Raw genomic sequence first — 27,468 nt, forward strand, 5'->3', positions numbered from 1 at the left:
GCACAATCTCAGTATAATCGCAATCGCAGCAAGCACACGTGCATTTCGCGCTTTTTATTTTGATTCCCGGCCTCCTTCCCACTTCCCACGATGCAAATGCAATGCTGTCAGTTTCGTTTCGCCGGCCGGCCGGCCGGCTTGCTTCGTCTGTATTGGTGTCACCCCGCGCAGCCAAACCGAAGACGACGACACCAACACAGCCCCACGCGCACCGCTCAGAATCAAAACAAAACAGCGAGCTGTCAGTCGAATGTTGCGTTCGCCGCGTGGTTTGGCCGCGAGTGTTTTTCGGGCGGTGTTTTCTCGGGCCTGTTCCGTCGTCGCGATGGCCACCGATGGGATTACGGCGGGTGTGAGTGCTAGTGACCACCGGAAGAACGAGGGTCCGCCGCCGTTGGTGGTGATTCTCGGTTCCACCGGGGTGGGGAAGACGAAACTTTCGATCGAGCTGGCTAGGCGTTTTGATGGGGAAATTATCAGCGCCGACTCGATGCAAGTGAGTACCAAGACGCACGTGGTTGTTTGCGGTGGTGGTGGTGTGGTAGTAGGCTGTGAGTGGGTGGTGAAAGGGAGTTGTTTTGAATGATTTCTGGAGTTTTTTTTTTTGAAAAGGTCCTATAAGCAGGTTTTAATTTTTTTGCGGGAAAGTCGGGTTTTCGCCAAAATACGCTAAAAATCAAGAAAACGTCGGGAATTTGTGTTTTTTTTTGTGAAAAAGTCAGGGAAAGTCGGGAAATATTTGAAAATTATTTTCTAGCTCTTGCATTATTTTGCAATATTTTGTACATTTTATAACGTAAATTCACTCAATTTTTCTTAGGTATTTACCTTATATATATATTTTTATACATTTTTATGAATCAAAAGATTTTTTATTAATTTTTGTTTATCAGATATGAGGTTACATCTAGCTTAAAACAACAACAAAGTTAATGAAAAACTGATATAAAAATTGAGCATAATTTTCACGCATAAAGTTATGATTCTGTTTTTGTTTTATATCACATGACTTGAATATTTGAGAAAAAGATTCCAACTTGAGTTTGGCAATGTTTTTTTTGTGTTAAATCTTTTTAATTGAGTCTTAAGTAATTACAAGTTTTTTTTCCCAAATGTTTCTCTTGAACTTTTTTGTGAGTATGGGTAAATTATTATAGACAAAGCTTGATTTTCAGTTATCGGAAAATTTTAATATCCAATAAAATGCAACCGTTGTTTCGCAAATTTTGGTTTAAGTTTTTGCAAATGTGTTTGAAGAATTTGTCTCTTCAAACGTTTCACACAAAATGAGTGGTTAACTCAAAATCTCATGAAACTGATTTTTTCATTGAAAAAAAAAAAAAAAAAAAAAACAGTCAAATACTGACAACTAGATACATCCACACTGATTCAAAAAATCACTATAAAAATTTACGAAATTAACTTAAACTTATTAAAAACACTTTTTTAAGCGAATTCCTTGATATTTTTCTGAATTCTTTGAAAGAATAATAACAGTAATCATGTTTTAAACGTTCTTTGATTTAAAATAAAATAAAATTAAGAACAAAATTTTTAACTCAGTTATCTTTAACTTTTTTGCCATATCCGACTTTCCGAAAAAAAAAAATGCACTGAAAGAAAAAAACAGGCTACTTTTATGAGAATTTTTGATTTTTAAGTTTAAAAGTCAAATTTAAAAGTTAGCTCACGATTTTTTTTGTTCAATTTTTTTTATGGAAATAGCCTAAAATATAACAAAAAGACTCATGGAAAATGCAGGATGGAGCAACTCACCGAAAAAAATACAAAAATCATTTACTCAAAGTGTTTTGCCTTCCTCACCTTACTGAGGAAAGGCTATAAAATCACTCGAAAAATGAACTTCTTAATTTGACCTCGTAGACCCACCTTCACGTATACCTATCGACTCAGAATCAAATTCTGAGCAAATGTCTGTGTGTGTGTGTGTGTGTGTGTGTGTGTGTGTGTGTGTGTGTGTAGGGATGTGGGTCTGTGCACCAAAAAATATGCACTCGATTATCTCAGCACTGGCTTAACCGATTTGGACCGTTTTGGTCTCATTCGATTCGTCTTGGGGTCCCAGAAGTCCCTATTGAAAATTATGAAGTTTAGTAAAGTACTTCAAAAGTTATGCTAAAAAAACGATTTTGGTGTATGTCCGGAAGATTGTAAAAAGGGTGGTTTTTGTAAGAAACCCTGTCATGTTATACATTTTCAGAAAGGTATTAAAAAGACCTTTCCAATGAGTCCAAAACATTGAAGATCTGATAACCCTATCAAAAGTTATTAGCACTTAAGTGTAATTTATACACTTTTTGGAGGCCGGATCTCAGATATTTCAATGAAAATGATGTCCGGGTCCATCATGCGACCCATCGTTAGTTAGATAATCGAAAGACCTTTCAAATGAGCCTAAAACATCAAGGATCTGACAACCCTGTTAAAAGTTATTGGCACTTAAGTGTTATTTATACACTTTTTAGAGGTTTGATTTCAGATATTGTGATAAAAATATTGTCTGAATCTTCCATGCGAACTTTCGTTGGATAGGTTTTTTTTATCAGACTTTGCCGATGAGCCAGAAATATTGATGGTCTGCGAACCATATCAAAAGAAATGAGTAATAAAGTTGATTTGTTAAACATGTTAAGGGGGAATGTTGCTATTTTTACTGAATGTATTGACTTTATGAATATGAGGAAGGCACCAACCACCTAAAGGTGGATTAAGTAACGTTTTTTTTTTGAAAATTGCTCTAAACGTCAACGTTTTTTAAACCGGAAATTTGGCAGTTTGAAGTGGATTAGGATAAAAAATAGAATTTAAACTTTGAGTAAATGAGAAGAGAAACAATTATCAAATGAGTAGTCCTACGTTATAAATAATGTTGAAAACATTTAAAAATATTTTGAATGTAACTACACAGATAAAAAAATGATGGTAATATTCATCAGGAAATGGTGACAGATTCTGTGGCAAAAAAAAAGATTAATTTTACCCCAGAAAATGATGAATTTTCATCAGTTTTTGATAAATATTCATCAGGTTCACATTTTTACACATTTTTTGTGTAATATTACTCAAAAAAAGAGGTAATATTCAACCTACCAGATTTTCAACATTCCAAAATTCAACTTTTTTTTCTGTATAGAACTAAGCACGGCATAATTTTTTGACTTTCAAATTTAATTTATAAATTCAAATATTCAACAGAAATGAAGTCTGACGTAGGACTACGTCAACATCGCATATTGAATATTTAAAAATTCTTAAAGAAAAAAATAGCTCATCAAAAAATGTTATTGACAATAATTTTTAAAATGAAAATGATAGAGAAGGGAGCTTTTTGGCATGTTTGCTCACAGTATAAATTCTGTCCTTTATGATTTTTTTTTACGAATTTTGAGGATTGCTTTTGGATTTTCGGTCAGACGTAGGACTATGTAAAAAAATTACATACAAAATATAAATTCTTAGTGTTAGGTCAAATGGCGTTTTAGCACTGGTTCCGCCAGATTCTTAATCCATACAATTCAAACCTGACTATATCACAATGCTAGATTTTTTTCGAGATTGGGTTAAGGACTATCAATATAACGTAGCACAACGTTAAATTCAGATATAATTTTAGTTATGAATTAAGATACATTTTTATTTAAAAAGCAAACACATCGTTTGATTCAACCGAGCATTTTTTCTAGTTCTAGAATAAATCACTCTGATAGTTAAAATTATATCATAATTTTTCGAGAATTGATTTTGATTTTATTTTAATTTGACGTTGGACTACGTAAAATAATAAAATAAAATTTAGATTTTTTAGACTTCTGTATTGACCTATTGTTTTGTTTGAAATTTTCACACATTGGCTGTGGAATTTCGGTCTAACGTAGGACTACGTAAAATAAAGTTTTTTTTTGTTTTCAGAAATTTTAAATAAAACCTTAAAAGGTTGAACCAAATTAAAATTGATTTGAGAAAACTACCAACATCTACTTTAAACATTGTCATAAAAGTTAAGTCTGATACAAACTATATTTTCCCTTAATTTCGGTGCCGGCCAGCGAGTATTAGATTCGACCACACACACACACAAATTGGAATAATAAACGTTGTCTAAACGTTTCCAGGGCAATTTCCTCAACAAATCTTACCTATTCTACCAGCAATTTCCCAGAATCACCTCCGGATCACATCATCCGGACATCCGGACCTTGGTTCGTGCCCCGGTGAAAACGAACCAAATCGAATGGCTAAATGCCTGGCGGTGGCAAATTTTACCACCGTCGTCAATTGACCGAAATCAAATCGATAACCAGCATCGAGCGTACGTGGGAGCTCGGTAAAGCTCACCACCATTAGTTATGGGGCTTTACGAGCTGTGCGAAAAAAATGCGCAAATTCCGCACATATGTTGCACATTTCTGAAGGGGGATCGATTCCCACACTGAAATAAAAAGTAACCGCAGATTTCTCAATCAATCAGAACAAAGATTAGTGTTTTTTTTACGTTTTTTTCTAGAAGGAAGTGCGTTCCCGCAGCAAACCCAACAACCCGCACAACTATTTAATATCTTTATGCCCGACGACTCCAGAAGGGATTTTTGGGTAAACCTAACCTCGTTTCGGTCCCGCTCTCCCATAAGAAGCTCAATTGTTTCCTGTCTCTCAAGAGGGCCCGCTCTCCTCTCTCCCTTCCCTCAAAATTAACTGAAACGAATCTCCCAATCAAGTTCTAATCAAACGTATTAAGCCCAATTTAGCCGGCCGTCCCGCCACCACCACGCACACCCTTCTCCCACCCTCGAGATGCCGCGCCGAAACGTCGACCCGTTTAATTCCGGAACTTGATCGATCTAGGGAAGGCCTTGAGCCCTCTCTTTCTCCACTATCACAGCAGCAGGCCTTGGGAATTTGTTGGCCCAGTACGGCACGACGCTGGGAGGAAAAAAAAGTCATGGCCTGCTGGGAACGCCGGGGGTCATCCCGCGATGACGTGACAATTTAGTTTTGTTGACAAATTTGTCAAACTTCAAGTTTGAAAAATCAAAATTGACAGAAAAAAAAACAATCTTCGTGACGTAGTTTATCCCACCAAGGATCGTGACGTTTTGGATTGTGTTTTGTTTTGAGTGTGGATCTCTTTCGTCGTGGGCAAACCAAACCAAATCAACCCCCTCTGCTGAAAATCCCAGATAGATAAGATGACGTCTGCAGGTTTTTGCCGGTCGCGCACCTGTTTCTTGGCTTGTTTTAACCGTTTTTGGGCAGGTTTCTCGTAACGATCTAGGAGGGTTTCTTAATGTTTTTGTGTTGCTTCGTTCTTTTTTCTTTTTTTTTCTTAAGAGGGAAGTTTTGAAATGCCGTTTCGGGTTTGCGCTCGCTTGATGGGTCTTGCGCCTTACTGCTGTGTTTTGGGACCTGTTTGTAACTTGAGTGCCATATGGTTAGAGTTCTCTGTAGTCATGCTGGAGTTTTTGGTGAAAAAAATCAGATAAATTTCTGGGAAACAGGTTGAATTTGCCAAAATTTCCTTTACCATGCAAAAAGTGAATTTTCCAAAGTTCCAAATTTTCAAATTTTCAAATTACCAAATTTTCAAATTACTAAATTACCGAAATACCAAATTACCAAACTACCAAATTATAAAATTACCAAATTTCCAAATTTCCAAATTATCAAATTTCCAAATTATCAAATTTCCAAATTTCCAAATTTCCAAATTTCAAATTTCCAAATTTCCAAATTTCCAAATTTCCAAATTATCAAATTTCCAAATTTCCAAATTACCAAATTACCAAATTACCAAATTACCAAATTACCAAATTACCAAATTAAAAATATACCAAATTACCGAATTACCAAATTTCCAAATTTCCAAATTTCCAAATTTCCAAATTTCCAAATTTCCAAATTTCCAAATTTCCAAATTTCCAAATTTCCAAATTTCTAAATTTCCAAATTTCCATATTTCCAAATTTCCAAATTTCCAAATTTCCAAATTTCCAAATTTCCAAATTTCCAAATTTCCAAATTTCCAAATTTCCAAATTTCCAAATTTCCAAATTTCCAAATTTCCAAATTTCCAAATTTCCAAATTTCCAAATTTCCAAATTTCCAAATTTCCAAATTTTCAAATTTCCAAATTTCCAAATTTCCGAATTTCCAAATTTCCAAATTTCCAAATTTCCAAATTTCCAAATTTCCAAATCTCCAAATTTCCAAATTTCCAAATTTCCAAATTTCCAAATTTCCAAATTTCCAAATTTCCAAATTTCCAAATTTCCAAATTTCCAAATTTCCAAATTTCCAAATTTCCAAATTTTCAAATTTCCAAATTTCCAATTCCAAATTTCCAATTCCAAATTTCCAAATTTCCAAATTTCCAAATTTCCAAATTTCCAAATTTCCAAATTTCCAAATTTTCAAATTTCCAAATTTCCAAATTTCCAAATTTCCAAATTTTCAAATTTTCAAATTTCCAAATTTCCAAATTTCCAAATTTCCAAATTTCCAAATTTCCAAATTTCCAAATTTCCAAATTTCCAAATTTCCAAATTTCCAAATTTCCAAATTTCCAAATTTCCAAATTTCCAAATTTCCAAATTTCCAAATTTCCAAATTTCCAAATTTCCAAATTTCCAAATTTCCAAATTTCCAAATTTCCAAATTTCCAAATTTCCAAATTTCCAAATTTCCAAATTTTCAAATTTCCAAATTTCCAAATTTCCAAATTTCCAAATTTCCAAATTTCAAAATTCCCAAATTTCCAAATTTCCAAATTTCCAAATTTCCAAATTTTCAAATTTCCAAATTTCCAATTCCAAATTTCCAATTCCAAATTTCCAAAATTCCAAATTTCCAAATTTCCAAAATTCCAAAATTCCAAAATTCCAAAATTCCAAATTTCCAAATTTACAAATTTCCAAATTTCCAAATTTCCAAATTTCCAAATTTCCAAATTTACAAAATTTCCAAATTTCCAAATTTCCAAATTTCTAAATTTCCCAATTTCCAAATTTCCAAATTTCTAAATTTCCAAATTTCCAAATTTCCAAATTACCATATTTCCAAATTACCAAATTACCAAGTTACCAAATTACCGAATTACCAAATTACCAAATTAACAACTTACCAAATTAACAACATACCAAATTTCCAAATTTCCAAATTTCCAAATTTACAAATTTACAAATTTACAAATTTACAAATTTACAAATTTACAAATTTACAAATTTACAAATTTACAAATTTACAAATTTACAAATTTACAAATTTACAAATTTACAAATTTACAAATTTACAAATTTACAAATTTACAAATTTACAAATTTACAAATTTACAAATTTACAAATTTACAAATTTACAAATTTACAAATTTACAAATTTACAAATTTACAAATTTACAAATTTACAAATTTACAAATTTACAAATTTACAAATTTACAAATTTACAAATTTACAAATTTACAAATTTACAAATTTACAAATTTGCAAATTTACAAATTTACAAATTTACAAATTTACAAATTTACAAATTTACAAATTTACAAATTTACAAATTTACAAATTTACAAATTTACAAATTTACAAATTTACAAATTTACGAATTTACAAATTTACAAATTTACAAATTTACAAATTTACAAATTTACAAATTTACAAATTTACAAATTTACAAATTTACAAATTTACAAATTTACAAATTTACAAATTTACAAATTTACAAATTTACAAATTTACAAATTTACAAATTTACAAATTTACAAATTTACAAATTTCCAAATTTCCAAATTTACAAATTTACAAATTTCCAAATTTCCAAATTTCCAGATTTCCAGATTTCCAAATTTCCAAATTACACGGAAAAAATCAATTCTCAAAATCGTGAGTTAAATTCACGAATGCGAGAACCACGAAGGAATATATTCACGTTTATAGTGCAAATGCACCATGCTCATGAATAAATTCCTTCGTGGTTCTCACATTCGTGAACTTTATTCACGATTACGGGAATTGATTTTTTTCTGTGTACCAAATTACCGAATTACCAAACTACCAAATTATAAAATTACCAAATTACCAAATTACCAAAATACCAAATTACCGAATTGCCAAATTACCAAATTATCAAAGTACCAAATTCATAAAATTCACAAATTCTCAAATTTCTAAATTCCCAAATTCTTAAATTTACAAATTCACAAATTCACAAATTCACTTATTTCCATGTTAAAAAAAAATCTGTTTTTTTTTTGAAATTCTTACGATATTCCATTTTGAATTTGCTAACGTAGTCCTACGTCAGATTTAATTTCTTTTTCATATTTAAATTTATAAATTTAATTTTAAAAGTCAAGCAAAAAATTATTTCGTGCGTTTTGGGTAGAAAGTTAGATTCACAATATATTTACATGTGTTCAACATTATTTGTAACGTAGGACTACGCATTTGATAATTATTAGTCCGCATATTTATTCGGAGTTTAAATTCTAGATCTTAACCTTCACTTCATTCTACCAAATTGGCCAATCTTGAGTCCTGTAATTTTAGCCGAAATTATTGTTTACCCAAAATTAGCCACCCAAAAATCCTCCTCGCAACCTTTCGATTCCGGGTTCCTATTTGTTTTAATGAAAGTCACGTTCTGCCGCCACTCTTCGAGTTTCGAAATCATCTAAATTTTCCACTCGGTGTCTTCAAATCTCGTCCATCCGCGCGACCGTTAAGTCGAAGAGTTCCATTCTCGAATGCTAATCAAAGTGGGGCGGTGTCCACGAAACGTTCTTAAGAAGGTGGATTGTTGAAATTCTTTCGGGCTGACGAAGGAGTCCGTCCCCGGTATAGGCCCCTCGGAGAATATGATAGGCCAGACCATGGGTCTAGGCAGTAGTAGGCTGGCGGGGCTAATGGACGCGCCCCGTAGCAAGTACGAGCTATCAATCATCCTGGTGGCGAGTAGCTTTAGGAGGTGGAGGGCAGCGTAGATCGTGATTTTTTGGAGGTTAGGTTTGTGAAAGGGCGAAAAAACAGAAATGTTAGTTGATTTTAACTGAAAATTTATCTTAGTGTAGACACAAAATTAACAAAGTTTCAAAAAAAATTTTAATTTTAGACAATTTTAGAAATCTTGACATGCAATTTTGTCAATTACAATTTTGTAAATTTTAACAATTTTGACAATTTTGACAATTTTGAAAATTTTGAAAATTTTGACAATTTTGACAATTTTGACAATTTTGAAAATTTTGACAATTTTGACAATTTGGACAATTTTGACAATTTTGACAATTTTGACAATTTTGACAATTAAACTTTCTTTTGTTTTTTTATCTTTGATTTTTTTTTAGTTTTTATGCGCCCTTTCGAAAACCTTGCTCCTTTTTTCATATCGCGGTCCATCGCTGGACAACCGTTGACGACGAACTCGTCGACGAGATGAAATGATTATAATCACTAGGCTCTGGTGTGTTGTCTGTTTGGATAATGCTTATGACCACACCACCGCTCAAGGCATGGCTAGGATTGCTTCCTAGATAGAGAGAGAGCCCAGATCGAAGCCCAATCGAAGACGGCCATGGCGCGAGGAGGTGGGGTAGGGCTGACAGATAATGACGATGACGAGTTCATAAATTGATTATGGGAAGCGGCGCGCAGCAGGCCGATTTCCAGGAATTTCTCACGTTTCGTGGAACGTTCGTAGGTGGCCGCGCACCGAACTGGAATTCCGTTACGCGAAGCAGGTTGAGGTTGAAATTTTGGAAATGGATGTTTTAATTGATAAAAAAAAACTTTTTGAAAATGACACCAACGGGATTCGAACTCGCGTCTTCCCGATTATCAGCAGAAAACCTGCGACTTAACCAACTGAGCTAAAGCTGCTTTTTCGACAAGTTAGGATAAACGAAAAGACGTCAGAAAGTCACTCAAAAGCTCAAAATTAGCGTTTCTAACCTCAATTTCAACGGTTTCATTTCTGGGCCAAGTTTGCAATTTCGGACCCGCGCCTTTTAATAACCCATTATCAACAATGTCTCCCGGATACACATGAATGTGCGGCTTGTTTTTTACCCAGAGTGATAACCGCGGTCGTACCCGCGTACAAGTCGCGCAAATTGATATCGCGTTTTGCCCCCCAGTTTCCCCCTCCCAACAACTACTGCTGATGATGGGCCAATCATCAGTTTTGTCGTTGGGCCTCGACGTTTTGTAAACGATGGAAATGAAGGAAATTAAAAATTAATATCATATTAATAAGGGCCCGGCGGGTTTCATCGGCGTCACTGGTCGAACCTTAAACCACAGATAAGGAGACAACTTTAATTCAATTAAAATTAGTTCAAATCTGAAAAAATCTCTCAAATTTGACCAAATTACCAAATCTTGAATATTTTCTTATAACTCATTTTTGAGTAACTTTAAAAATTTCAGCAAAAAAAAAAAAATATAGGTTCGTCGTCTACGACTCCGTGCTCAACATTGTTTTCCTGTGTGTGGCCTATGGTTCCGGACAGGAAACCGGCAGACGCCACATCGATCCGATGAATGGTGGCCATAAGCCCACGGTGGTTCCCACGGTAGTCGGGCACAGCTGAATCTAGAATGGGCAGGGAGGCCACCACAATTGGATCCTAATGGGAAATAGAATGGTCGCGGAAAAATTATGAAACCCTTGTTTTCAGACTGATTGGGCAGTTGATAGTGATTTCGGTTAGAGAATGACTTTGTTGAAAGGTTTAATTTTTTCCAAAACGTAGTCCCACGTTATCACAGTTGAAAGCTTAAAAATTTTAGGTTGTAAATTTAACAAACACAAAAACATAATAAACAAAATTCACCAAATTGACAAAATTAAAATTTTCATAATTAATTTAATTAAAATTGTCAAAATTGTCAAAATTGCCAAAATTGTCAAAATTGTCAAAATTGTCAAAATTGTCAAAATTGTCAAAATTGTCAAAATTGTCAAAATTGTCAAAATTGTCAAAATTGCCAAAATTGTCAACATTGTCAAAATTGTCAAAATTGTCAAAATTGTCAAAATTGTCAAAATTGTCAAAATTGTCAAAATTGTCAAAATTGTCAAAATTGTCAAAATTGTCAAAATTGTCAAAATTGTCAAAATTGTCAAAATTGTCAAAATTGTCAAAATTGTCAAAATTGTCAAAATTGTCAAAATTGTCAAAATTGGTAAAATTGTCAAAATTGTCAAAATTGTCAAAATTGTCAAAATTGTCAAAATTGTCAAAATTGTCCAAATTGTCCAAATTGTCCAAATTGTCCAAATTGTCCAAATTGTCCAAATTGTCCAAATTGTCCAAATTGTCAAAATTGTCCAAATAGTCAAAATTGACAAAATTGACAAAATTGACAAAATTGACAAAATTGACAAAATTGACAAAATTGACAAAATTGTCAAAATTGTCAAAATTGTCAAAATTGTCAAAATTGTCAAAATTGTCAAAATTGTCAAAATTGTCAAAATTGTCAAAATTGTCAAAATTGCAAAAATTAAATTAAAAAAAATGAACTACAAAAATGCTTCCGTAACCTAAGAGCATCCCTACCGGTAATTTAGGTTGCGTAGTCCTACGTTATTTTTTATTTGTTAAATTGAAAATAATCAGATTCGTTTTCAAATTTACCAACCATAGCTTATTATGGGACTGCTTTTGTATTTAACAACAGAATATACACAGAAATATTTAGGAAAAATCGTATTTAGAAAATAAGGGCGTCTCCACTGGAAGTCTTCATTTTTTTACAATTGCTTAGTTTTCTATTTCTACTTTCAAAAATATTGTCAACCTACCTATCAATTTGAACGAAACTTAAACTAAAAAAAAATGTTGTTTTTATTTTTTTTAAATAAGAGCATCTCTACCAGTACTTCATTTTTTTAACATCCGTTTTGTTTGTTAATTTCAACCAATTAAAAATCAAACTAAAAAAATCCTCATACTAATCTTGACTTCAGAACCTAACCTCAAAAATATCAAACGTCAAGCTGAGACCCTCACGTTCGCTCATAAAAATAATTTTCCACTCATAAAAAAAAGACGAAACCCTTTAGAGAACGATTTTCAACAAAAAAAAGGTAGCCCACTAATCAAAGTAGGCGCACGTCCTCTGCGCGATTGAATCAAAAATAGATTAAAACCACGAGAAAGAACCGCATTTTATTAACCATTTCTCACGCTTTAAGGGTCCACCGTCACCGATTTGTGAGACGCTGAGGTGTCGATTAGAGTGACGTCTGGGACTGGGAACACTGGTCGAAATTAAGTTTAATTTCAATGGCGAAGTCGGCTTGATTTTGGGTAATGATTTTTCACAGTGCTTTCGGTGTAAATTACTACCGCGATCGAATTCGGTCCCCGTTCCGCGGGCTATGAATTTGTAATAAAATGGGTAAATATTCTAATCGAAGTTGGCTTTGGTTACCAAGGTGATACCGATCACGTCGTCGTCGTCGTTCTGCGCCATTATTGAGGCGTTCAACTTTTTATTTTTTCGAAGGGGGGACACGGAACGAGTTTGGAAATATGTTATTTGGATTCCAAAAATGGCCCTATTAAATCTGTGGTGGTGGTCGTTGATTGATTCGATTCTGGGAACCGGGTGTCATGTTTCAAAAATGTTTGATTCGTTCTTTGTTTTTGGTTCTCTTCTTCGCAGGTGTACCGTGGGCTGGACATTGTGACGGCGAAAGCCACCCGGGAGGAGCAGGCCCAGGCCCGGCACCACCTGCTGGACGTGGCCACGCCGGATCAGGCCTTCACGGTGATCCACTTCCGCGAGGCGGCGCTCCCGATTGTATCCTTTTGGGCGGGTAAGGTTAAGGGCATGTCTACCCAAGGGTTTTTGGGTGGTTTAGTAGCATGCTAAAAAATCATCGATTTCTAAAATCTTTCATAATAATTTTTAAAATAAGTAATTTGTTCTCAATCTCAACCGTAAAAAATCATAAAAAAATAAATAAATGGAATTAAAACGAAGTCCAACGTCTATTCGATATTAATTTACTACTAACGTAGGACTAGGCAAGTCAAAAAGACATTGCTCCGTGAATCAAAATTTTAATTTATTACGGATTATTGCATTGAATATTGTCTTTTGTTTTGGACTCATTTTAAACGGACAAAACTATTTTCTATCAATTTTAAATTTGTTATAACAAACTTGGAAGACATAAAGAGAATAACTTTTTTCGTAGTCCCACGTCAATTAAATATTTGTTTTGATTTTGAAATTTAGATTATTTTTTTCTAATTTTTGGTGTGTTAAAAAAGTTTATAAAAAAATTGTAACCATAATTTTCATTAAACTTGGTGACTCACAGAGTAGTCCTACATCAATTCTCATTAGTCCCATGTTATTAATGTGTTTATTAATGTGTTTCAGGTTTGCTTTGAAAACATAATTTTTGTTTTTCGATGAAATTAATTACAGTTAAAACATAGTTCTCAAATAGACTTTAAAATTTCAGAACATATCTTTCTAATAATTTTGAATGACGTTGGACTACTCTGCGAGTGACAAGGTTGAAAGGGCATCTCCACCGTCGGTGTTTAGCAACGATGTTCAACACTTCGACAGTATATTGATGTATTAAGTGGTCCCGAAACGTTATTTTTTAAGCAGTTTAATGTTGATTATATTTTCAAAACTGTCGAAGTAAAAAAAATTGAACTCTTTAAGGGCAATTCTGACAATTTTGACAATTTTGACAATTTTGACAATTTTGACAATTTTGACAATTTTGACAATTTTGACAATTTTGAAAATTTTGTAAATTTTGACAATTTTGACAATTTTGACAATTTTGACAATTTGGACAATTTGGACAATTTTGACAATTTTGACAATTTTGACAATTTTGACAATTTTGACAATTTTGTCAATTTTGACAATTTTGACAATTTTGACAATTTTGACAATTTTGACAATTTTGACAATTTTGACAATTTTGACAATTTTGACAATTTTGACAATTTTGACAATTTTGACAATTTTGTAAATTTTGTAAATTTTGTAAATTTTGTAAATTTTGTAAATTTTGTAAATTTTGTAAATTTTGTAAATTTTGTAATTTTTGTAAATTTTGTAAATTTTGACAATTTTGACAATTTTGACAATTTTGACAATTTTGACAATTTTGACAATTTTGACAATTTTGACAATTTTGACAATTTTGACAATTTTGACAATTTTGACAATTTTGACAATTTTGACAATTTTTACAATTTTTACAATTTTTACAATTTTGACAATTTTGACAATTTTGTCAATTTTGACAATTTTGACAATTTTGACAATTTTGACAATTTTGACAATTTTGACAATTTTGACAATTTTGACAATTTTGACAATTTTGAACTCTTTTAGGGCATCTCCACCGCAGGTTGGTCAAATGTCGTTCAATGTGAAACTAGAAAATATGTTTAAAAGGGAACGTTTAAGGGCATCTCTACCGTGGTGTCCATTTTAATGACACGGTTGCCATTTTTTTAAAACCCACATTTCCCGCAGCTCAACCTGTGCCATACCGCAAATTTCCCCAGCCCAATTACGGGGGTGAGGGGTTGGGGCAAATTTCACAGAAAATAACCCCGCAAAAATGGCGCTCATTTCATTCATGAACGATTCCGGACCGGAACATTTCTGGCCTCGGTCGCGTGATCCGGTGCAATATCCCCTCTTTTCTTTATTTCTCGAGTCGAGCAGTCGAGATCGCAGCAGGTAGGGCCTGAAGATGGTTTAATTTGAAGTGTTATTGGTTCTTTACGATACATTTGGTCTGGCAAACATTATGAGTGGTTTTTCGTTTTTTTTCTCTCTTCTCAAATTTCATAAGAACCCCTTGAAGAAAGGGAGAAGCATCGATAATAGGGGTTCTGAAGGTGCGGACGTTTAACGATCTCTCTGCTCTTCTGTTTTTTTCGCTGCACTTCGTGTTCTGGAAGGTGGAACGAATCGCGTTAAATGAAATTGAAATTTTTTTCAAGGAAAGTGAGTACACGAGATGTTCCTTTTTCTTCTTCCTCTTGTTGTTGCTCGAATGTGTGTTCAGGTATTTATTTGCATAAACGCATTAAGAAGCATCACACGCTAATAAATTTATATTTTACTCTTGGTTTCGTTGCGTGAGCCCTCCCCAACTCAGTGGTGGTGGGGTGCGAGCGGCCTTGAGTTTTATGAATTATTGCTCGGTGTGCTGACTGGTTGGGCACATTTCAGTCCGGTTTGACCACCCACCAGCGAAGGGTCACCTGAACCTTTGGGCGTTGTCGCGCGTGGCCTTGGGGTGGACAGTTTTGCACATTTTTTGTGTTTTAATACCTCGTCAAAATTTTACTGTTTTTTGTACCTTTCAAAACAATTTGTGCAAACAATGTTTAATATGATCAACAAAATTACTTTTCACGAAATTTAAAAGAGTTAGATGATACATTTTGTGCCAGAAATGCTCATTCGGTACAAATATTGAACCGGTTGCATGAACCGGTTCAGCTGAAGTGGTTTAATATTAATACCAGATGGCATTTCTGGAAATTTGAAGAAGTTGGATATGTCGGATTAAATACTTTGTGCTACTGTCAACCGGTACAACCATTGAAACGGTTGAAATAACAGGTTTGACTGAACCGGTTCAATTTTGAGACAGAATGACTTTTCAAGAAATTTGAGGAAGTTCTGTATCTCGAATGATACATTTTGCGCCAAAAATGTTTAATCGTTAAACAACTATTGAACCGGTTGGATGAACCGGTTCAGCTCTAGTGGGTTCATATTGATACAAGAAGAAATTTCTGGAAATTTGAAGAAGTTAGATATGTCGGATTATAAATTTTCCGCAAGAAACGGCCAACTCTTAAATAAGTTGGATCAACCGGTTCAACTGAACCGGTTCAACTTTTTACAAAATTAACAATTAAAAAATGATTACCCGATATGACTACAAAGCTGGTTCGATGAACCGGTTTAACTGAATCGGTTTAATTTTGAGACATCAGGACTATTCAGGTAATTTGAAGAAGTTAGATATGTTGAATTAAACATTTTGTGCATCAAACGGCCAATCGGTAGAACAGCGGTTCAGCTGAACCGGTTCAATTTTGTTACAATATAACTTTTCAGGAAATTTTAATAAATTCGATTAGCCAGAAAATGTGTTTCGTACCAGAAGTTATCACCCGGTGCAACTATTAAACTGGTTGGGTGAACCGGTTCAGTCGTATCGGTTCAATTTTGAGACAGAGTTACTTTTAAAGAAATTTGAAGAAGTCACATTTGTCAGATCTTTCCTTTTTGTTCCAGAAATGTACGACCGGTTGAAACTATTGAACCGGTTGAATGAACCGGTTTGACGGAATCTGTTTAATTTTGATACAAAATCACTTTTCAGGAAATTTTAAGAAGTTCGATATGCCTGAAGGTTTGCACCAGAAATGGACAACCGGTACATCTTTTTTCTCCCAAATCTTAGAGCATTTCTACTTAAGTGCATATTTTGTGACTCTTACCTATTTTCAGCAAAATTGCAAAAATAAAATTGTAGATGTATCGAGATAAATGAAAAAAAGATGTTTCATTTGCAATAGGACATCTAAAAATACTGATTATGATTAAATGAAATTTAATTCGTTCAAGTGGATTAAGAGCATCCCTACTGCAGGTAGCAATATTTTAAGGCCGACAAAAAATGTAAAAAAAATAAGTGTCAACATAAAAGAAAGCTTGCCTTGCATTTTTTCAGTTTGTTGTTTTTGCACATTTATGAAAACATGGACAGTATTTCAAAAATGTATAAAAAAATATATTTTTTATAATGGAAATTGAACTTTAAGCAAATAAATATGTTTAGGTTGGATAAAACTTGATTAAATGAAGTGATCAAAGAATATCTCTACCAAAGGGAGAAAGCCGTTAATGAAAAGTTGTCTTAAACCACTGAAAAAGATTATCTCCACTAGGGTTTATTAAAAAACAACTACAAAATAAAAATAATAACTAAGAATTGAACGGATTATATTGTTTTGAGTGAATTAAGGGCATCTCCACCGAAGGAAAAGCAACGCTATGGACCTTGAAAGTTGTTAATGGTTCTAAAATTTAATATTGCTAAAGCAAAATGTTAAAAATTCTGCACATTCCCCCTTAAATTTAAATTGCTGCTACTAAAATGTGAATTTGAACGTCTAAGAGCATCTCCACCGTGCTGTTTTAACGGTGATACAGTCTCTTATTTCACTTTAAGGTTAATTTTTTTATTTTTCCGAGAAAAAAAAATTTAAAGTTAAGCAATAAAATAGTTTCAGATTGGATACAACTTGTTTATTTTGAGTAAGTTAAGAGCATCACTACCGGCGGTAGAATGTTGTTTGAAAAATGTCACCAAAAACTTCCTCAGTACGATCCAACCCTAAAGTTTCGATCGTTACCATGCACTGTAAATGTAGAATGTTTTAGTGCATTTCCACCGTGGTGTATTAAGTGCTTTCCAGTTGCAATTTTCATTTATTTAGTTAAAAAAAACAAACAATTTAACTGTTTAAATATTGCAAATAATACACATTTTTGAATTGACATTAAACAATCATTTTTTTTTAAATTGCATAAAACATGATTATTTTGAGTAAGTTAAGGGCATCACTACCGACGGTAGAATGCTGTTGGAAAAATGTTAACAAAAACCTCCTCTGTACGTTGCTACTGTTTTGATCGTTAATGTAGAAAGTTTTAGAGCATCTCCACCGTGGTGTATTATTTGCTATTTTAGTTAGAAATTTAAAAAATATTGAAGAAAACGTTAATAATTTTGATCAAAAATCATTGAATCAAACGGAATTCTCACTTACAAAAAACGAGGCTAGAATGACGTAGGACTAACCCCCTCTCCCTCCCCAATTTTCTTTAATTGTTCGCCAAATTAAGCAGGTGAATCACCACCCACCGAAGCGTAAAACCAATTCCGGCAGTTCGCGATACAAATTCGCAAAATAAAAAAAAAACCAAATAAACTCAGTTCCGCTCACTTGTTGCGTCGAATTTTCCCCTCCTTCGCGCAGCGCGTCGAGAAGAAGATTGTGTTTGGTTAAATGATGCGCGAAAATTTGCGCGAATTTACAGACAGTTTCCTATTTCGCACCGGACCGGAGTTTGGCCAAAAATTCGCAAATTAAAAATTAAAGCGGACCACACACAGACACACACATACACGTGGAGGAACAATAGAGAAATAGGTGATTTTCGCGGAAATCCAATTCCACGAGCAACCATCCGTGAAGAATTGGAGCCACTGCAGGTGGTTGAAGTAATGAGTTGTTGAAAGTTTTTGAAATTTTGGGGAAAATCCATTTATTGAAATAAATTGGTGCTTTTAGTAGTCCTACGTCATTTGAAATTTTGATGTCTTGATTCTAAGGTAGCTTTTACAAACTTATCGTTGTCTGTTATATTTTATAATCAAATTTCGAAAAAAAGCACCAATTGGTTTTTGAATGGAAAATGTCTTTTAAACTATTTGATCATTGACGTAGAACTACTCCTGAAAAATTAAATCTGTTAAAACAAAATAGATTTAAAAACTTTCCTTCGAAGCATAAAACCATTTTTATTCATTTAGCTAATCACATAATTTAAAAAGATATAGGATTGACGTAGGATTACTTAATCTTTTAGTAGTTCTACGTTAAAATCTTTTTCAAATGTCTTCTAAGTATGCTCTAACAAATTAATGTTTATCTTTTTTAGATGAAATACATTTCAATATGAAAGTATTCTTAAATTTACTTTAAAATAGTTAAACTTCTTTCCGATGATTTTGAATGACGTTGGACAGTCTGCGAGTAAAAAATTTAAAGGACAATAAAAAAAAAACATTTATTCATATATTGAACATGCAAAATCTGAATAAAATATTTAAATAGAGCAGATCTGGAAGGTTTTTCTAGTCTTGAAGCATTATTTCGTTTTTATATCTAACTTTGTCTTTGTTTTTTTTGTTGTGAAAATGAAAAATACCCCTGTTTTATTTAATTGAAAAAAAAACGTTTTGATCATGTTGAAAGAAGTTCTTTGTGAGTCACAAGATTGAAGGAACATTAAAGTTTAATTTGTTAGTCAAGCTATTTTACAAATTTTATGAATTCAACAACGCACTCATCGTTTCTGCCATGTTGAAAGACGTAGGATTACTCTGACAACATTTAAACAACAAAATTTAAAGCAAAAAAACTAGATTTGAAAAAGAAATGAATTGATGTGGGACTACGGTTTAAAACTGGTTTTGACTGTACAAAATGACGCAGATCTACACTGGGAAAAAAACTCAAATGAAATTAAATATATACAAGTTTTCCAGCGAAATTACTAATAAATGAATTCCATTTTAAAACTGTTTAAAAAAAAATGTCAACCATGTTGAATGACGTAGGACTACTTCGTTAATGACCAAATGAAACAACAATAAAGATAAATGGTTTCGTTTCGTTTGTTACTAATATAAGTTAATTTGTTTTTTTTTAATCAGATTATAAATGATGATCGCCACTATTTTCAATTACCTCAAAAATTAAATGACGTGTTGACGTAGGACCAACAATGTCACCTCCGATCAACTTTTAAGCGCCAAAATTTACGACTTTTTCCTCGTTTCAACCACCACAAAAGATTTGCCAAACTCGCAACCAAAGAGAAAAAAAAAGCCGGCCGGCTTCTCGCGCGTCGGTGCAACGACCTGTCGGTTCGGGATTTTTGAGTCAGCTCCAAAGGAAGCACCAACAAACGCTCCAACTCTCAAAAGCAAAAAAAATCGTTGTTGCATTAATTCCGCCAAAAAAGCCTTTTTTGCGCTCAAAGTAAACCAAACAGTCCAAATACTCTCTTCCCGTCTTCACAAATACACTTTTAGGTTATTTTTAGATGTTTAACGTACTTTTTTTCTCTGGTTGCTTCGTTTCTTCCAAATCATTTGCCTGTATGAGAGAGACGCTCGCAAAAAAACGTATTGGAAAAATCCGAAAGGAAAGATGCAAAATTGATTGATTACAAAGCTATGCGATTAATTGCGCCGATTTTGGTTCGGTGGTTAGTTTTGGGCGCGAAACAAAGGTGGGATCGCAGCAGGCGGAACAACCTGTTCGTTTTGACTCTAGAAAAGAAAAAACGAGAATTTATATAGTTAAAAACTTTCAATATCTTTAGAAACATTCAATCTGGCAGCACTGACAATTTTAAATTTGAAATTTTGTTTACAGCTTTTAGGTGAGACAAACATAAATTCAACAAAGTTTATCGACATTTCGCAAGTTAAAAAGTTTTTTTTTAATTTGACGTAGGACTACACAAGCAAACTGGCAACACTGTAATCAAGACTATCTGTCAAAACAATGTATTGAAAACACAGAAAACTTTATTTAGCAATTTTTTATTGCTCCGAAGGAATATTCCACGATATTTTGAATCTTTTAAAAAAAGTTACGGTTGAAAATGACGTGGGACTACCCTTTAGAAAGTGATATTATTTTAAATTTTCTTTTAATTTCATGTATAATTTTCTTAAATTTTCTTCATTTTTTTACTGCCGATGGCCAGTTCCGGCCCAACAAACTTGTCCCCATGATCTCATGCCAAAATTTGCACAAAATTCGCAGAAATTCGGCCCACATTTGGCCGCGATCAAAGATTCGTTCCACCGTTCAAAGTAAAAGCAACCAAAAGAAGGAGTTCAACGAATGGGGAATTCCAGAAATATTTCACCGTGCACTGATCGCCATCAATCGCTGGGAACGAACGTTAAAAAGAAGAGACACCGAGGGGTGCAAATCAATCTCAGCGATAGAAAAAAAGTACACATTCGCGAAAAAAAACGAGTCAAATTCGCAACAGCAAAAAAAATAGCAAGGTGGAAAAGAACCAAAACAAACAAATCCCCAAGACGGTGTGCAAAGTGAGCTTCGTTGGCATTCCGCGAGAGTGCGCGCGTGTGCACACGCGCAGGAATGTCACTTGCGTCACTTGCGCCCGAAAGTTGAGCGCTTTTGTTCTGGGTGGAAATGGGTTTTGATAGTTTGTGGGAAGGAATATGGTGGCAATTGCTTTTGGGGATTTATTTAAACTTCTGGGAATTCAAATTGGCAGAACCTTCGAAAAGTTGTTTGAAGCGGATTATTTACTAATAAATTTTGTTTTGTGAGAATTTAATTGTTTGAAACGCTGAATTCAAATCATATTTGTAAAAAAATGGCAAAAAAATCTATTTACTGAGACCTACGTGAATTGTAAATTTATTTGCATAAAAAATTGTAATTTAAGATCATTATTTGATTTTCCCAAAAAAAACTCAAATGTATGCTTTTCAAAATATAAGTAGTCCTACGTCAAAATATTACTCTTTAGTTTTTGATGAAGTTTGGTCGAGGCTTGAATGTTGATACATAAAATTAAAGTTTTTTAATGAAAACTTTAAAGTGTCACTCCAACTAACAATAATTGATTAAAAAATACTTTATGCGTAATCATACGTTATTGTGAAATGATTTGATAACGGAAACCAAGAGCCAATTTATATTTCTAACCTTGACTTTAATTTTATCAAGTCAATTTTTTTCCTGATTTTTGAAATGTAATTCTACGCCACTTTGTATTGCAATATAATTACTTGAATCAAGAACCAAAATCGGAGTTTTGTTGCTAGCGAAAAGCATTCAGAGAGTATGCATTTTAAGAATTAAACGTTGTCCTACGTCAATGTACTAGTCGTTTGTTTTTCAGGTTCTATTTTTTTAGAAAAATATTTAAATTTAAGGTCATAAAATAAAACTTTTTGGCAAACAAAATTTCAAAGTTTAATAAAATGTAATCAATTTTAAATATAGCTTTTCATTTAAATTTACATTAAATTAAGTTCGACGTCAACTATACAATTATTCGTTTATGTTACATTTTTTTTATTTTCACATATTTTAAAAATAAAAAAAAGGTCACAAAATTTTAGGACACAATTTTAATCCTACTGAACAAATATTCTAAATTTCTAAAAAGTTCATTAAAACAAATAACGTAGTCCTGCGTCAATTTGGCAATGATTTGTTGATGAAAAGCAAAAGTGACTTTTTTTAAATAATGATCTCGATGATAAATCATAGCCAGTTGGTTTGGATAATCAAATTGAGAGCTGCTACAAATTATAAAAAATCCTACGTCAATCTGAAAAACTGGTAATTTATATTTATTTATTTATTTATTTATTTATTTATTTATTTATTTATTTTTTATTTATTTTTTATTTATTTTTATTTATTTTTATTTTTTTATTGCAACGATCGAAAAGTATTCAGAAATTATTACTTTTATGTTGGAAGTTGTTCTACGTCGTATTATTATTCTTTTGTTTCAGATTCTTATATTTTAGGACTAATGTTGAATCATAATTTAATTAAAAAAATAGAGCATTTTTAACTTTTTTTTTACTCTCAATAACTTTTGATCAAAAATATATAAATTTAATCCGACGTTAATCATCAATCATCCCCAGTCAATTCAATTCGAATCCTGAATCGGAATTCAATAAGATTATAATTAGATTCCGTTTCAGAATTCGAATTGAACTGAACAACATTGACTACTTTTGAAGATTTTTTTGCAGGATATAAAAAAATATATTTTATTCTAACATCACCATCGTTGATGGCTATGTAAGAATAAAATATTTTTTTAATTTTATTTTTATATCCCGCAAAAAAATCTTTTGAAGTAGTTCTACGTCAATGTTGATGTCTTTTATTTCAGATTTACCAGTGTTTAACTTCTTATGATTAAAATTAACGTAATTATGTAAGAAAAATGATAGAAATGCATCTCGAAAGAATTTTATACATAAAGCTAGGCGTAGTTCTACGTCAAACTAAGAATATTTTGTTTCCCATTCAATTCAAAATGTTCATTATAGCATTATTTTGTAACAATATATCCCAGTCAAATCAATCCGAATTCTGAAACGGAATCTAATTAGAATCGTACACAAATTCCGTTTCAAACGCAACAACCGGTTCGAACACGGAACCGGTTGTTGCGTTTGAAACGGAATTTGTATAAGATTCTAATTAGATTCCGTTTCAGAATTCGGATTGAGTTAACTGGGATTAATAAAGTTCTTTTTGATGTATTCCCCTGATAAAAAATAATTTTAAAAATTTAGTCCTACGTCAATTTTTAAATACTTATAAAAATAAACGTTCTTTTCCGTCAAAAATTTAATTATATTTGTGTTGAGATCAATGTTAAAAATTTATTCGATCTCGATTAAAACTCATTCACAAGACGTATAATTAAGATAAAAATTTCGCAATAAATCACAACTTTTGTCGATAATTAGCAAGTGCAAAAAACCAGAAATTTTCCTCTCTAAACCTAAAACTATCAATTCAAAATCGATCGGTCCTAAAATTATCGTTTCCGATCGATTTTTTTTCGCTCCGTTCTTTCTAGTCTATCACGGAACCCTTCAACCCGAAAAATTACCATAATTTAGTTTCACACCTTGTGATTTGCGTTCTGCTGATCCAAGCTGGAGCTAAAAAGCGTTCCCGGACGTGGCCTTAATCCTATAGTTTAGTTCAACTGAAAAGTGTTGCAAATTTTCGATGGATGAGAGGGCGTTTACGGTTGAGTTTAATCAACTTTTCTAGGAATCGAAATAGTTGGTGATTGCGAAAATTTGAAACAAATTTTTAATTTTTCATTTTTAAACAAGTGGGTGGTAGTCCTACGTCAAAATAAGGGTTTTTGATAAAAATAATTCTCGAACTTGATGCGTTTCGTAAAACAAATTCCATTCATAAGGCTAAAAAAATGAAAATAAAATTATATTTTCACATAACGTAGTCCTGCGTCAATCTGCACTCAACTGTCAAAAAATGTAATTATTGAACTGGTATAAAAAAAATAATTTGATTTAGATCCTTTGTCTTAATCGAAATCGATTAATTTCAAAAAGATCATCAATTTAAAATGACGTTTCGATTCTACAGTAACGTCATCCTCAGGGTTAAGTATTTCTCTAAAAACCGTTAGAAAGCTTTTCCAGTCCAGTTTTTACAGTCAGAATTGACTCTCCAAATAAAAAAAACCGTTGACAGGGCCAACCCAATCTCCATAGCAACGCTTCTTATCCCACCTTACACTACACCCTGTGTTCTAAACACGCGCGCGCAGTGCGTTCTCCGAAACAGGTAACAACAGGCAAGAAACGCTCCGATTTCCGCCGACTCACCGCCTCCTCTGCGTTTGTCCGTTGGTTGGCCGGATTTTCGGGAATCCAAGAGTGCGCTCGACTCCACGCCAAGTGGCCAACTTTGATACTTTGAAAACTTCTCGTTTCAAACGCGCACTCACTCACACAAGATAGATAAATACTCCCGATCGGGCGATCGATCCAAGTAGGCACAGGTGGCAGCACCGTCGCCAACCCGCGAGCCCCTCTCGCAAAGTGGCGTTGAATTTGGACGGTAATCAAATTTGATGAGCTGCCTGCCCCCTTCCCACCGCGAAATTCCCACCTTTTTATGCTCGCTGGAAACGCTGTTTGCTGTTGTTGTGGTTCATGAATGAATGAACTCTTCGCACTGGATGGCCTTGAATTTGGACGATCTCGCGGGCTCGCGTGGAAGAGTTTTTGTTTTGATTTGGGATTGTTTTGACGCAAAAAAAAGTAAAGGTGACCGAAAGACTTTAAAACCTGTGTTTTGATTTGGTGGGAATCGTCGTAGGAAAGTTTGTAGAATGTCATTTGAGGGCGTGGTTGGTAAATTTAGGTGAGAAAGGCGTTTAATGAGTTATTTGCTATATTTATGTCAAAACTGTGAAATAAAAACTTTTTAGGAGTGGAAAAGTCGTCACCAAGGTCCCAAACTTAATGGTGGGATAATTTCGCGAGTCAATTTAAGCGTTTATGGCGCAACATAAGCAATCAAAATGAACTCCAGTAAACTTTGAAATCACTTGATTTTATAAAGGTCATTTTAAAAGCAAGATAGTTAAATAAAGGTGGGATAAAACTCGTGTAATTCTTTGTTTTCCGGGTAGATTATTGGATTTGAGTCAACATTCTTAATGAAAACTTGTATGTACTAATGTACATGTCAAGATTCTTAACTTCAAGGTGGGAACAGCTAGTAAATTTTAGCGTTTATGATGCAGAGAATGTGCTAGACTTTCAGTCAAAACCAAAACATTTATTTTGATTTTAGCTTTCAATCCTTTATCAATATGAAAAATCATAAATGGTGAAATATCGCCTTCAAGATTCGAAAAGATTCGTCATAAAAGAGATGAATGACATTTCAGTGCGAGGTTAATATGAAAAGGTGGGACATATCTGCCAAACTACTTGTCCTTCTTTTCTAACCGATATAAGTCAACATCTCAACAGAAAAATTTTTGAAGGCGGAAATGTCATCAGCAAGGTTCCGAACTTATAGGTGGGAACAACTTACTTTAAAACAAAAATCTTGAACCAATTTAGCGTTTCATACGTACAGATTAGCTGTATTCTTAGATAAGGTTGTTTAAAGTAATGCGGGACACAGCTGTCAAATTCCTAGTTTATTAGTAGATTAATTTGCAAGGTTTTACAGTTGAGAACAACTCGCTTCTTTTCGCTAAAAACCCCAAATAATGTTCAAGAATTAGACTAAAATTGCTCAATTAAATTACATGTGAGGGAAAGGTTGCTAAATAAAGGTGGGGCATAAGCTGTCAACTTACTCATAATTCGTGTATTCTAAAAGGTCTCTATTTTCTTTTATGTGCAAGGTCCTTGACAAAAAGTTAGGAACTGCTCGTTTTGTAACTACTTTACGCTTAAAAATCTCGATTCAGTTGATTGTTTGTGGATAGAATTACGTTGTCTTGAAAGGGACCATCCATAAACCACGTGGACACTTTTTTGGAAATCTCAACCCCCCCCCCCCCTTCGTGGACAATTTCTCTTTTTTGTATGGACCGTGGATAATCTCCATACCCCCCTCCATATAAAATAAAATTTCAGATCAAGATTACTAAGAAAAGGTGGGAAATAAACCGTCAAATTACCTACTCTTTTAGAATTTTAACAGTTATACATCAAAATTACCTCACAAGCCTGTAAAAGGTAGAAATGTCATCATCAAGGTTCTTAACTCAAAGGTGGGAACTACTTGCTTTCCAACGAGTTTTTGCCAAAATTTCTGAAAAAATCAGCCTTTTGTCTCTACAAATGAGTTGTCTTCAAAAAGCGTATTACATGATTTTAAGTGAGGTTGATACAGTAATGTGGGACAAAACCTGTCGAAATCTTAGTTATTTGGTTAATTCGAAGCTTGTGGTGATATCATTTGCAAGCTTCTCAACTCAAAATTGAGAATTATTTTTTTTAATTTTTCAGCCAAAAATCTCGTACCTATTCCTTGATTATTAAAAAAAAGAACAGAATTGTGTTTTTCACTTTTTATTTTGACATTTGAGAGTGAGGTTGCTACGGAAAGGTAGGACGAAAGCAATCGAACTACGTTTTCCTTGAATGTTCTAACAGTCAAGAGTTAAAATTTCAGAAAAAAAATAGTAAAAGGTGGGAATGTTTTCAGTAAGATTCCTAACTAAAAGGTTGGAACGATTTGCTTTTTTACTACATCTGATCAAATTCCTGAACCAACTTCAACCTGTCGTGCGTACAAGTTAGCTGTCTTCAATCAGCGTATTATTTTTTTTTATTTGAGGTTGTTAAAATAAGTTGGGACAAAAGCTGCAAAAATCTTAGTAATTAGGTTCTTGATCAAAAATGGGAACTACTTCTGAATTACTTCTCGCCAAAAATGTTTAAACACTTTCTTGGTCGTGAAAATTTTTTATAGCAAGGTTACTAAGAAAAGATGGGAAATAGTTGTCAAATTACTTATTCTTCGAATATTCTGACAGTTTTGAGTCAAAATTTAGAGAGGAAAAGTTTAAAATGTTGAAATGTCATCAGCAAGGTTCTTAACATAAAGGTGGGAACAAATCTTTGGCATCCACTCAAATTCCTGAACCAATTTAAACCTGTTGTGCTTACGAATTAGCTGTCTTCAATCACACTTCTAATTGCCTTTTGTAAGTGAGGTTGTTATAGTAAGGTGGGACAAAAGCTGTCAAATTAAGCGAAGTCTTCAGCAAATTTATAAACTCCAAGGTGAGAACTTGGACTTTAAAATGCTTTTTATAGAAAGGTTGTTAAATTAAGGCGAGATGATTTTATTGATTTTAATTGATGATGGAAAAATCGTCAAGTCATTTGCAAGGTTCTCAACGCAAAGGTGGGAACAACCCCGCTTCCAAACTACCTTCCGCCAAAATTCCCTCGCCAATTTCAGGCGTTTATGACGCCAAGTAATCTGCCATAATGGCGCCTGCCGCTCCAGAGTGGGGCTGCTCTCTCTCTCTCTCTC

The 27,468-nt window shown here is 33.3% G+C and overlaps 1 protein-coding gene across 5 annotated transcripts in view; it reads left to right on the forward strand.

Annotated features, from left to right (window-relative positions):
* Positions 1 to 240: 240 nt before the first annotated feature.
* Positions 241 to 27,468, forward strand: part of LOC120422065 (tRNA dimethylallyltransferase) — a 246,745-nt gene continuing 219,517 nt past the window's right edge. The window contains exons 1-2 of one of the 5 annotated variants that reach the window (XM_052706665.1): positions 241 to 496; positions 12,683 to 12,820. In XM_052706665.1, coding sequence (XP_052562625.1) covers positions 251 to 496; positions 12,683 to 12,820 — 384 coding nt within the window. In that variant the 5' untranslated portion in view covers positions 241 to 250. The remainder of the gene's footprint in view (positions 497 to 12,682; positions 12,821 to 27,468) is intronic. The other 4 variants (XM_052706666.1, XM_052706667.1, XM_052706669.1 and 1 more) reach the window with 4 other exon arrangements.

Source organism: Culex pipiens, chromosome 1, assembly GCF_016801865.2.
Source record: "Culex pipiens pallens isolate TS chromosome 1, TS_CPP_V2, whole genome shotgun sequence".
In the NCBI taxonomy this organism is placed as follows: Eukaryota; Metazoa; Arthropoda; class Insecta; order Diptera; family Culicidae; genus Culex; species Culex pipiens.